Genomic DNA, 12,421 nt, shown 5'->3' with positions numbered 1-12,421 from the left:
GAGAGCCTCTGGTCAGCAGGCGCAGAGCAGCCAGGCCCCGCAGAGAGCTACTGGCACACAGATTCGTGCACAGGGCTACTAGTCAATAATAATAAAAAAAAAATCTTGGGATGGAGAATTTTCTATAACATGGGAAAATGCTGATTATGTAAGTATTGAGTAAAAAACAGATATATAAACAATCTTGGGGAGGGGAGTATATTTAGATAAAGCCTTAAAAATGAAAGAAATCTATTTTGTAAGATATTATAATGGTGGACACTTATGAAATGAGAGCATTCTGAACTCAAGAGGCCATTATACATTTGTCAAAACCCACAGAACGTACAGTACCAAGCGGGAACCTTACTGTGAACTATGGACTTCGATGTGTCAAGACAGGTTCACAGATTGTAACACACGCACCGCCCTGTGGGAGCTGTGGACCGTGGGGGACGCCGTGTGTAAGTGTGTGGCGGGGCCAAGGGGTACACGGGAAATCTGTACTTTCTGCTCCGTTTTGCTGCGAACCTAAAACTGCTCTCGAAAATAAAGTTTATTCACTAAAACAATTTTGGCCCTGACTGGTTTGGCTCAGTAGTTAGAGTGTTGGCCCGTGGATCCAAGGGGGTGGATTTGATTCCCGGTCAAGGGCATGTGCCTCAGTTCTGGGCTTGATCCCCAGCCCCATTGGGGTGCATGTGGGAGGCAACCAATCAATGTATGTGTCTCTCTCTCCTCCCCTCCTCCCTCCCTTCCACTCTGTCTGAAAATCAATGGAAAAAAAATATCCTCAGGTGAGAATTAAAAAAAACAACCCCAATTTTGAAACGATGACGGAATTGCCCCTTGCTCGTGTTCCCACGGTCGTTGCTCCACCCATGTCATTCCATCCCAGGTTAAGCGTTACCCGTCCCTCCTCCAGCCAGGAGTGCAAAGGTCCCCACCCTCTGCCGAGTTTCAGCTGAACTTTCCAGATGAAGCAGGAAGGCAGACTCCCAGGCCTCTTTGAAAGGCAAACACGGGCCAATCAGACCCCCCTCTCAGGATGCTGGCCCAACGACCACATCAAAGGCATCGAGCGCTGTAAGACTTAGGAGGGCCATGTCCACCCGCTGGCTTGCAAACTGTTTTCAGCAGCAGAATCAATTTTTCCAATGAACTTACACAGAGTTAACAGTAAAAAAAAAAAAAAAAAAAAAAAGGGGGTGGGGTGGGGGGGTCAATGGGGAAAAATAGGGACATCTGTAATCCTTTAAACAATAAAAATACATTAAAAATAAATGTTTTTAAAAATGTCCACAGCCTGGCTCTTGGCTGCCTCTTTGCTCCCGCCCTACGCGCTCCAAACACACCTGGCCTCAGCCACGTCACCCTGTGTTCCCGCAGCGTTCCCGCAGGTGTTTCGCATCCCAGGCCTCTGGGCCTTTGCTCCACCCTCAAGACATAGCGGGCATCACCTCCTCCAGGAAATCCTCCCTCACACCCACCCACCTTGCCCTAAGGGTGGTCGCCGGCCCAGTAGAAGCCAGCACCCCCAGGAATGGGGGGCACCGAACCCTCACAGCCCAGGGAGGTGAGAAGCAAACGTTGCCCTGCCCAGCAGCAGGGCGGTGTGGGGGCCTGGGGACATGGCACCTGGCGGCCCGGTTCCAGGGAAAACAAAGCCAGCAGGTTCCTGGGTGCCCTCTCGCTCAGATGAAAAGGCACGAACACAAACAGAACGGAGGAGGAGAAGCGGGCCCCTCTGTGGCCCCGCAGTGCCCTGGACTGAGACCCTCGGGATCCGCCCCGGCCCCTCCGGAGGCCCCCTCCTCTTCCCGCACTCTCCCAGGACACGCCCGCTCCAGCCTCAAGGAACTGCCGGGCCCCACACATGATCGCCATCCTCTGTTCTGTATCTTCCACCTCCCCTTCGAAGGCGGGGGCCGGTGCTTCTCTCTGCCCGGTCCCCCCAGACCCTCGGCTGGCACAGAACCTGCACCACCCAGCCCCGGGGGTAACACTCAGCTTGCCCATGCCTCCTCAGCGCCCCCTGCAGGGCGCGTCCCGTGGCCGCGGGGCACTCACCGGAGTGGGGGCGTTCACCACGGAGAGGTTGTACCCGTACAGGAAGGAGGAGCCGAAGGCGCCCAGGAGAGAGGCCGCGATGAGCGAGCAGGACCAGTTCTGGGGAAGGAGAGGACAGCGCGTCAGACCCGCCCGCGGCTGCACGCTGCTGTTTTAGCTGAACGTGGCCAGTTTCTGGCCCTCAGAGGAGCACAGAGCAAAGCCAGACACAGCTGCCAGCAGTAGCCGCTGGCCCTTCCTGAGAGCCATGGGCCAGGTTTGTTCTCAGCACTTTCTGGGAACGATGTCCTGGAACTCACCGATCACCGCTATTTTATCCGATTGCATAGGTGAGGAAACAGGCAGAGCTGCCCCGGGCGGGGAGGGGGGGTCTGGCTCAGACCCCATGGTCACCCTCCTGCCTCTTCCTCTGGGCGCCGTGTCAGGGCCCTGCGGCTCCTGCCAGCCACGCAGACGCACCCACCCGTGCACACACTGCTCCCGGCGGAGGGGAGGGGAGGGCCCCATCCCCTAGGCTGCTGGGAGCACCTGGGGACCAGGACCCGCAGACAGAGAGTTACTGCACTTGGCCCGGAGATCCAGGTCCGCCTCCGTGTAATCCTGCCCCGTGGCTCCCTCCAAGCACGGCCACAGCCACGGCAGAACCTCGGAGCAGAAACGTCCGGACCCCTAGGCAAAGGCTGGCCAGCTGGCAGGAGCTGGACACAGGAAGGGCTGCCATCCAAGGCTGGCCAGGGGGTGTGGGCCACTCGCCAGACGGAGGGGACCCAGGTGTCCTTGGACGGCACATTCTCTGCCATCGTTCAGTGAGTGTGTGTGTGTGTGTGTGTGTGTGCGCACGCGAGTGTGTGTGTGTGAGGATATGAGTGTGAGAGTGAGTGTATGTGTGAGTGAGTGTGTATGTGAGAGTGAGTGTATGTGAGAGTGTGAGTGTATTTGTGTGTGTGAGAGTGAGTGTATGTCAGTGTGAGTGAGTGTGTGAGTGTGAGTGTATGAGTGTGAGAGTGTGTATATGTGAGTGTATGAGAGTGTGAGAGAGTGTGAGAGTATGCAAGTGTGAGAGTGTGTGTGAATGTGTGTGAGAGCGTGTGAGGATGTGTATGTATGTGCAAGAGTGTGAGAGTATGCATGTGTGTGTGAATGTGTGTGTGTGTGTGAGGATGTGTGAGTGTGAAAGTGTGAGAGTGTGTGTGAGAATGTGTGTGCGTGTGTGTGAATGTGTGTGTGTGTGTGTGTGTGTGTGTGTGTGTGTGTGCGCGCGCTGTGAGTACCAGCCACTGACAAAGCTCCGGGGACACAGCAGTAAATGAGGCAGCTGAAGTCCAGAATTCAGGGAACTATGTCAGAAAGTTCTCAGCACTTTCTGGGAATGTCCCCTTGAAGGGACCCCGATAGCCACATCCCTGCTCTGCCCACCTTGTGGCCTCCTCTGGCATGGGATCCACGCCGGACGGCCCACCACTCCGCTGTGGCACCTGAGCCAGTTCCTGGACCTTCCTGGGCTCAACTTGCCCAGCTGTGAAATGGGGCCGCACAGGATGGAAGGGGTGGGTGTATTTGCTGGATGCGGAAGTGTAGAGTATCGTGTACATGTGGTGAGTGTTCAGAAAGGGTGTTTCCTGTTTTCTCTCCCCACGCCCTTCGACCCAGGCATACAGAACGGCTGCTGCCGAGCGACGTGCCAGGGCCTCTCCGGGCCTGGCTGGTGTGGCTACACCCCCCGAGGTCCCCCCTCCTAGAGACTACTTGTCTAGGACCCATCACCCTCGGCTCCTCCCTGAGAGCCCCACCTCCTGCTTTTCCATTCAGATCTGATGCTGCTCCATCGGACTCCCAGCTCTCACCACTGTGTGACCTTAGCCCAGTTACACAGCCGCTCTGTGACTCAGGTCCTCGCCTGTGAAATGGGGCTGATATTAACCCCCTCCTAAGATAGCGTGCTGAAGGAAGGAGTTCAAGCAGGTAAGGTCCGCACCTGTCCTATGTCAGGTGCCCAGGAGTGTCCCCAGCCGAGGCTGGACAGTGGGCGGGGCCTTACTAAGGGTGGACGTCTCGCTTCCTGCCCTCTGCTTCCAGGCACTGAGCCTGCTGCAGACGAGACGCTGGTGATCACAGGGAGGGCGAGACAGAGGATGGAACACAGCCCGCCCTCTGTATTCAGGGGTTCCACCTCCGTGGGTTCAGCCAACCACAGATTGGAAACATCCCCCCAAAGTTACGGTGCTGCTGACGTGTATTTCCTCGTCACCTGAATGATAGTTATGTCTGTACTGAACACTACGGCCTTTTAGTCTTGTCATTATTCCCTAAAGAACACAGTATAACCACTAGTTACACCACAGGGACACTGTGTTAGGTAGGATAAGTAAACTGGAGATGATTTAAAGCATACGGGAGGGTAAGGGTAGGTTATATGCAAACACTACGCCATCCTATATAATAAAAGGCTAATATGCAAATTGACCAAACGGCAGAATGACCGGTTGCTATGACACGCACTGATCACCAGGGGGCAGACGCTCAACACAGGAGCTGCCCCCTGGTGGTCAGTGTGCTCCCACAGTGGGAGCGCCACTCAGCCAGAATTGGGCTCACGGCTGGCGAGTGCAGTGGCGGTGCCGGGAGCCTCTCCCGCCTCCGTGGCAGCGCTAAGGATGTTCGACTGCTGGCTTACCAGGTGCGGGCCTAAGGTGTCAGTTGGACATCCCCCGAGGGCTCCCAGGCTGTGAGAGGGCGCAGGCCGGGCTGAGGGACACCCCCAAGTGCGCGAATTTCGTGCACCGGGCCTCTAGTTTCATATAAAGGACTGGAGCATCTGCGGATGTGCGTGTTGGAGGGAGTCCTAAACAAATCCCTGTGGATACCCAGGGACGAGTGTGTTTTTCTGCAGTAAGAGCAGCTTGAACTTAACGGGATCCATTGACGGGACAGAATCGCACTTTGGACAGAACACCATTCTCCATCGCCTGCCTGTAAACTCACCCATAGGGTCTCAGCTCAGATGCCACACCTCCTAACCCCCCACCCTGGCCTTGCTGGGCACCTTCTCTCCCTGGGCCTTTCTGGCTCCCCCCACCATCACTCCTGCTTGTCTGCACCATCAGAGGGGGGAGGAGGACACGGGGAGCCATCTTCTGGAGCCCCCCGCCCCTGCGTGCCCCCTGTGCCCACCACCCCTCACCATGGCCCCAGAGGCAGCGGGTGCCTGCTGTGGAGACAGGGGAGGAAAAAAGGGCCACTGCCCAGCAAGGTCTCGTTACACGAGCCCAGTCACCGCCAGAAGGTGCTGTCGGCCCCAGGACACAGGCCACAGGGTTGGAGCACCGATGGCCGAAGTCACCCGGACGGGATGCAAAGCCCCGTGGCCTCGGGGCAAGTAGTAACAGGCACGCACTGCGACCCACGCGGGGACCCCGAGCCCTCTGTGGGGGGACGGAGGCCCACGTCTCTGTTTACCTGCTTTCTCTTCCCACCTGGCTTCCCGCTCCTCGGCCAGGCCCCCTTGTGGGGCCCCGGGGGGCTGCGGCCCCGCGTGAGGGGCGCTGAGCCGGGCTCCTCCCGGGAGTCCATGCTCCGCTTCCCGCAGTGCCCAGGGCATCTCCGAGGGCAGGAGGCAGAGTCCACGGGAGGGGCGGCCCCGGCCGGAAGTGTGGCAATTCTCTTGTTTGAACAGGAAATGGGTAATTTTTTTTCCCTGATCCCCAGTGAAAACCGCAACGGGAGCAACAAGGGAAACCTGTCTTCTCAAGGATCACCCCTGGGTGTGAGTTTTCCTTTTAACGAGGCCGAGGCCAGCGCAGGGGGGGCGAGACCAGCAGAAAGCCAGGGCGGCTCCCGCGGGCCGGGGTGGGCCGTCCGCCCGCAGCCGTGGAAGCCCCGAGAAGTCAGGTGGTCCGGCCCGGCCCAGGCCTGAGGGTCGAGCCGATGAAATGTTTGACAAACAGAGCAGGCTGGTTTTTAAGATGATCATTGTGCATGGCCCGCGAATGATGTTATAAATATCCAAATGGCCCTGGGCAGGAAAAAGGTTCCCACCCTTGCCTTGAGGGTTGGGACGGACGGACGTTGCTGTAGAAGCCTGGTGGGAAGCCAAGCCCGACGCCAGCCCCCTTCCCTCTTGCGAGATGCTGTTGGCACAGGTGGCACAGACGGCCAATCGCCCTCTATGACTGCGCGTCCCCAGGCAAGCCGCTCTGCTTCTCTGAGCGACCCCCGTTTCCAAGCGCCAAAGGGGAGACGCTCCTGCCTGACTGTCCTGCAGAGTCACTCAGGGGCTCGGAGAGAAACCACGAAGCCCGTGCGCAGGTGGGCATGGCTGCCTGCAGCTCTAGACCTGCAGGGAGGAAAGAATCGGCCATGGGCTCGTTACCCATCCCGCTCACTCAGCATGGGCCTCCCTCGTGCCCGCCCCCGACTGGCTCAGGGGCAGCGTTCCGGCGACCAGACCCCTCATGCACACGAGGACGGGGTGAGACTTAATTTTCCTTGTGGCCCATCCGCCCCGAGTCAGAGAAGCACCTTTAAACCCTGGTCAGGACAGGTCGCCTTGGCCCTGTGCTCCCCGAGGCGGAGCAGGTGCTGAGGAGTGTTTGGGGGACGAAGAACCCCCGGAGGCCAGGGCGGCCTCAAGCCCACAGACAAGAAGCCAGCAGACGGGGCTAAATGGAAAGCGCATATTGAAATCAGACGCGGAGCCCCGCAGACGCGCTGGGAGCGGCCGTGTCACACGCATGTGCGAACGTCCAGCCCACGATGCACAACCTGGGGAAGCAGCCGCTGAGCGGGGAGCCAGGACTTCCCGAGGGACAAGCCAGCCCTCACCGTCGGGTGAGCGATTCCCTGAGCATGTGGAACAGTGCAATGGCCATTCTGCACATTGATCCCACAAGGAGACTCGGGCAGAACCGGCTCTTCTGGAATCGATTTGCAGCCCGCCCTGCCCCCCTCCACGCGCCCTCTCCCCCATCTAGGCGGAGCTGTGGTCCAGAGCAGGATGCTGACATAGACACTCTGAGCTGTAACATGTAATACGATGGCTGAGAATTCCCCGGGGAGACACAGAGGAAGTAGTGAGCCAGCCTGCGACTGAATCATGGAAGACTTCCTGGAAGAGGTGGCTCCTGGGTCACTAAACCTGGGGAATATGTTGGCCAAGAAGGGTGTGGTGTGGGAGGGCACTGACCCAAGGCCCGGGGTATTAGGGGGAGGGAAACAGTCGGGTGTGGCGGGGGCCTACGGAGGGAGGCAAGCACCCCAGACCAGTGCCTGCAGAGGGGAGCCGTGACTCAGCCCAATACAAGCCCTGAAAAGCCTCCGGTGTCCACCTGGAGGGAGTGTCCGTGGAAGGACGCTGGATGGCCTGGGCGGGTGGCCCTCCCCTTCACACCTGCGAGGTGAGGATAATGGCGCCCAGCCTGCCCAGTTCACACTTCCCGGGCCGTCTGGCCAGTATGCTCGTGTTGATCTTTGCCCTGCCAAGTAAAGGTTTCATATAAATGTGGACTTATTCTCCTCCGAGTCCTGGTAGCTCCCACACCCATCACAGGAGACCAGGCACACACGGGTGGAGGTCTGAGGCCGGCTCCACCTTGAACTGGCTGCATAGCCTTGGACGAGCGGCCTCAGCCCTCACCGAGCCAAGCCTCATCGCCGGTGAAACCTGGGTGGCGATGCCTTCACCCTGGTGTGCCGGGAGAAGCGAATGAGATCCCTGTGTGTGAAGGCCCAGCACAGAGCGGGTGCTGGCTGGCTCCTGGTTTTTGCACATGGTTTAGAGAGAGGGCCCAGGGAGTCCCGAGGAGTGGGGAAAGAGGCTTTCTAAGTGCTGAGGACTTCCTGGAGGAGGGGGCGGTGATCTGGGCCTGTGGCGGGTGGGGGACAGGTTACAGTGTATCCTGAAGGATGATGTCATCATCCCTTTCCACATCAATGTCCCCTGGGTCTAGGGCCGTGGTCAGCAAACTGCGGCTCTCGAGCCACATGCGGCTCTTTGGCCCCTTGAGTTTTTAGCAAAGGCCAGCTTAGGAGTACCCTAATTAAGTTAATAACAATGTACCTACCTATATAGTTTAAGTTAAAAATATTTGACTCTCAAAAGAAATTTCAATCGTTGTACTGTTGATATTTGGCTCTGTTGACTAATGAGTTTGCCGACCACTGGTCTAGGGGAAATGGAGATACCTCCCCCCTCCAAATCCGGAAGGTCACCCGCAGATAGGATTTTTATCAACCAAAGTTCAAGCCACCCAAGGCCTGTGCCTCACCACATACACTTTACGATTCACACGACTCCTTCCCACGTCACCCTGCGTGCAGCCTCTGCTCTCCTGGCCTGACCCCCCCGTGGCCTGCATGTCCCCGGGCGGGAGGGGCAAGGAGGGACAGCCCCGGTGTCCCCGGGCACTCCTGTAAGAGGTAAGGGAGCCAGGACTGACCGATTTCTTTTCCTCCAAATCGCTTTCCTTGTTAGCGGCCGGGCCCTTGTCACTGAGCTTCATGGCTTCTTTCTCGGGTTTGGGACTGGCCTCTCTTTGTTCCTGAGGAAGAAGAAAAAGGAAGAAGCCATTGGACTACTGCTGTCAGAGATAGGTAACTCAGGGGAGTCGGCGAGGGGTGCTGGTGGAGGCACCCACACGGGGGACCCCTGCTCCTGGGCACCCCCTGCTCCTCTCTGGCCTCAGCTTCTCCATTTGCGAGATGGTTGGGTTGACTACGTCTGTGTCTGGAATGCTGGCTGGATGGCTTTTAAATACAGGCCTCTCCCAGAACACCCCCGTCCACACGGCCATGCTTGCGCTGGGCACAGGTTGTGAACACTAGCCTTCCTGTCCCCACGATGTGAAAATAAAAGCCGGGGAAATTAAAACGAAGCGGCCCCTCCCCTGTCCAACCGGAAACAGTTACCCAAATTGTCACCTGGATCCCTGGCACGACAGAGCTAAGGAATGGGACAGCTGCTCTGAGATTGGGAATGTTTAGGCCCTTTGGCCCAACTACTCCATTTGTAGAAACTCATCCTGAAACAGTAAAAACTGTGCACCAAGATTTCAGCCAGAAATGGCACTGAAGCATTTCATTTCATGTTAGAAAAAATGGCACTCGCAATAGGAAAAAATATGTAAGAGGGAAGTTTAAATAAATGGCGGTACCTCCCAGGATAAAACGCACGGAGCACTTAAAACTTGACGTTAGAGAACGTTACTGTCCTGAGGAAATACTCAGGGTTACTCTCACTTGGCAAGAAGGGGAAGATCTATGAAAGAATATACATTAGTCAACATTAAAAATAGATGTACTCTTAATAGCCACTCTTTTTAAAACATATATTTTTATTGATTTCAGAGAAGAAGGGAGAGGGAGAGAGAGAAACATCAATGATGAGAGAGAAACATGGATCAGCTGCCTCCTGCACACCCGCTACTGGGGATCGAGCCCGCAACTGGCCAGGTGTCCTGACCAGGAATCGAACTGTGCCCTCCTGGTTCATACACTGATGCTCAACCACTGAGCCACACTGGCCGGGCTGAATAGCCACTCTTAAAACAACGTACTTAAACTACTCCCATGCGTTTTTTAAATGCGAAATTAAATTTAAAACAAAATATTTATACAGTCAGTTATTTATTCAACAAATATTTACTAAGCCCCTAGCATCCGGTGATGGGGTTGCAGTGTCGAGCAAGGCAGTCCTTGCCCTGCCTGCGTGGAGCTTACATGCTAGGAGAGACCGTTAGGAAGGGGGTGCAGACGGCCCACGGGCACGCAGACGGCTCACGGGCACGCAGACGGCTCACGGGCACACGGACGGCTCACGGGCACGCGGACGGCTCACGGGCACACAGACGGCTCATGGGCACACAGACGGCTCATGGGCACACAGATGGCTCACGGGCACACAGGCGTGAGCGGCATGTCCCAGGCGGGGTCCGGCCTGGGCTCCAGACCAGCAGAGGAAGGTCACAGCTGTGCGTGCTTACAAAATGAACGGCCTTGAAGCAGCTGTTCCCACTTGGCCGCGATATTTTAGCCATTTATCTTCTTCTTTTTCTGTGTTTTTCCAATTTTCTACACCGGGGAAAACAAAACAAAAACACCCACCTCTACAACTAGAAAAATGGATTTCTACATTTTCTTTAAATTAAAAAAAAAATTTTTGAAGAATTAAGCCCTTATGTTCTCAAGTAGCCAAAAAGATTTAAAAGATAAAATTCTGGAAGAAGACCGCTCTTGCAGCATCAGCTCTGGCCTGGCGGGAATGTGGCCGGGGGAGCTGCTGTGGCCAGCACTGGCGTGTGACCTCCGAGGCCCTCCCCTGCGAAACGCCACCTGCCTCATGCCAGCACCCCACAGGGACGCTCAGCTCACTGGACCGCCCCCCTCGGGCTCTCGGGGCTTCTCGGGCTGCCCCGTGGCCGGAGTCCTCTCCTTCCCCGTCTCACCGGCAAGGCTCCCGGCCCCGCTCCGCACCCTGCCCCCTGCCCCCTGGCACATCTGAAGGGCTTCCTCCGGGCCTCCCCAGCCTGTCCCGTGAGCCCCCCGAGCTGGGCCGACCAGCTGACTGCTCTCCTGTGTCCCCAGTGACCGGACGCGTCCTGGTCCTGGTGGTTCTCTGGAGGGGTCACCTCGGCCAGGCCGTGCCGTGTGGTTGGGCACCGGGAGAGCGGGCAAGCTGTTGCTGGGGTTTTAGAAACGAGGAATGGTCACTTTAAATAAAGTGGGTGACCCTCCGTGATACTGTGGGCGCCTCCTCCCGTCGCCTGGAGGCCCCGAGTGCAAACACAGAGGTGCCCCGAAGAGGAAGGAATTGGGCCTTGAGATGACAACACAGAAATTCTGCCTGTGGTCCCCGACTTCAAGTGAAAACGGCAACATCAACTCTTGGGACTTCTATGCTGGCTTGCCTGTGGGCTTGGGGCTTGCCAGCGCCCACAATTAAGTGAGCCAATTCCTTAAAATGCCTCTCTCTCTCTCTCTCCCCCCTCCCTTCTACCTCTATCTCTGTCCATACACATCACTATATCTAACATACAGATACATAGCCTTTGGTTCTGTTCCCTGGGGAACCCTGACCGATACCCTCCTCACACTGGGGCACAGCTGATTACCTCTCTGTCCACAGAGTCTGACACAGTGTCTGGCCCCAGAGGCGCCCGGGAAACAGAATGGGTGGGGTGCCAGAGAGGGGAAGGGAGAACTCAGACTGGGGTCAGATGGGATGGCCTGGGACAAAGGAGCCAGAATGGGGGCATCCATGGCCCGCCCTGCCCGCCTCCGGGGCCTGCATTCCCATCCAGCTTCTGTGAATGAATGGCTGTCACCACGTAGCTCCAGGGAGTGCCATTCGCACAGGTGACACTAAATGTCCCCCTTGAGTCATGCCACGTCTGTTTCCTTATCAACCGATCAAGGTAGTCATCATTCTCTCCCCTTAAGTGAGGCATCGGTTAGATACCAGGCCTGGAGGGAGGCCCAGCCAGCCCTCGCTGTCTAATTACTGACAGTGATTGATTGTTCGCCGGGCTGGAGACGCCGGGCAGTGACAGATGTGGCTGAGGCGTGTGTGAGGCACCCGGCTGCAAGTACTACTTGGGGTGCAAGTCCCGCAGAAGGAAGAGTGGTGCTGGGAGGAATCCGGGGTGGTGGGCAGCGTGGGAGGAGGGGTCAGGTCACCAGGGAGAGTGGAGAAAGAGAGGGGCCCTACAGAACCCCATCCTAAAAGGAGCAGGTGGGGGGGGGGGGGGAATGGCCCAGGAGGCCGAGCTGGAGGAAACAGGGAGAGGGGGGCGTTAGAAACGGGGAGACGGTAGTATCCAAACGCTGTCAGGAACCCACAGAGCGGAGCCCGAGGTGGGAGGGGTGCCCGCAGCCCAGTGGGGAGAGGCTTGCGTTCTTCCCAGGAGACACGGGAACGAGCCGGCACCGGGAAGGGGTGTGGGCGGTGGGTTGTGCTTCCTTCGGGGTCACGCCACTTCCGATGTATTCCCAGGCCAGCAGGGAAAGCGGGGGGTTTGCTAAGTCAGGGAGGACCCACCGCCCAGGGGAGCCGTAGGCAGCGGGGGTCTGAGACCGCGCAGCTCACCCTATAGCGACCCCCACAGAGCTGAGCATGACCTCATCATCCCCCCGAGACATCACGTCACAGGTGGGAAACCGCCCGCCTGCGCAGTGCAAGGCCAGGTGCAGGGAGCTGGCGCCCCAGGCAGCATAGAGCCGGGGCTTCAAGTCCTGGGTCTGCTGCTCCCTCGCTGTGTGACTTGGAGGAAGTTACCTAACCTCTCTGGACCCGTTTCCCTAGGGGATAATAACAGGGTCTGCCTCCCAGGGACACTGTGAGGATCGGTGAGTTACTGTGGGTGGAGCACATAGTACGTGC

General features: G+C 57.4%; 1 protein-coding gene across 3 annotated transcripts in view; it reads right to left on the bottom strand.

The window, feature by feature from the left end:
- The window catches only part of SLC2A9 (solute carrier family 2 member 9), a gene marked incomplete at its 3' end in the record, with an annotated part of 76,640 nt that overhangs the window by 41,248 nt on the left and 22,971 nt on the right, over nt 1–12,421 (bottom strand). For all 3 annotated transcript variants that reach the window (XM_079776650.1, XM_079776651.1, XM_079776649.1), the window contains 2 exons: nt 8,484–8,585; nt 2,050–2,148 (listed from right to left, as the gene is read on the bottom strand). In XM_079776650.1, the coding sequence (XP_079632776.1) occupies nt 2,050–2,148; nt 8,484–8,546 (162 nt within the window). In that variant the 5' untranslated portion in view covers nt 8,547–8,585. The remainder of the gene's footprint in view (nt 1–2,049; nt 2,149–8,483; nt 8,586–12,421) is intronic.

Source organism: Cnephaeus nilssonii, assembly GCF_951640355.1.
Source record: "Cnephaeus nilssonii genome assembly, chromosome: 1".
NCBI classification, from domain to species: Eukaryota; Metazoa; Chordata; class Mammalia; order Chiroptera; family Vespertilionidae; genus Cnephaeus; species Cnephaeus nilssonii.
Note: the sequence above shows the minus strand (reverse complement) of the source record. Positions and strands in the feature narration are given on the sequence as shown.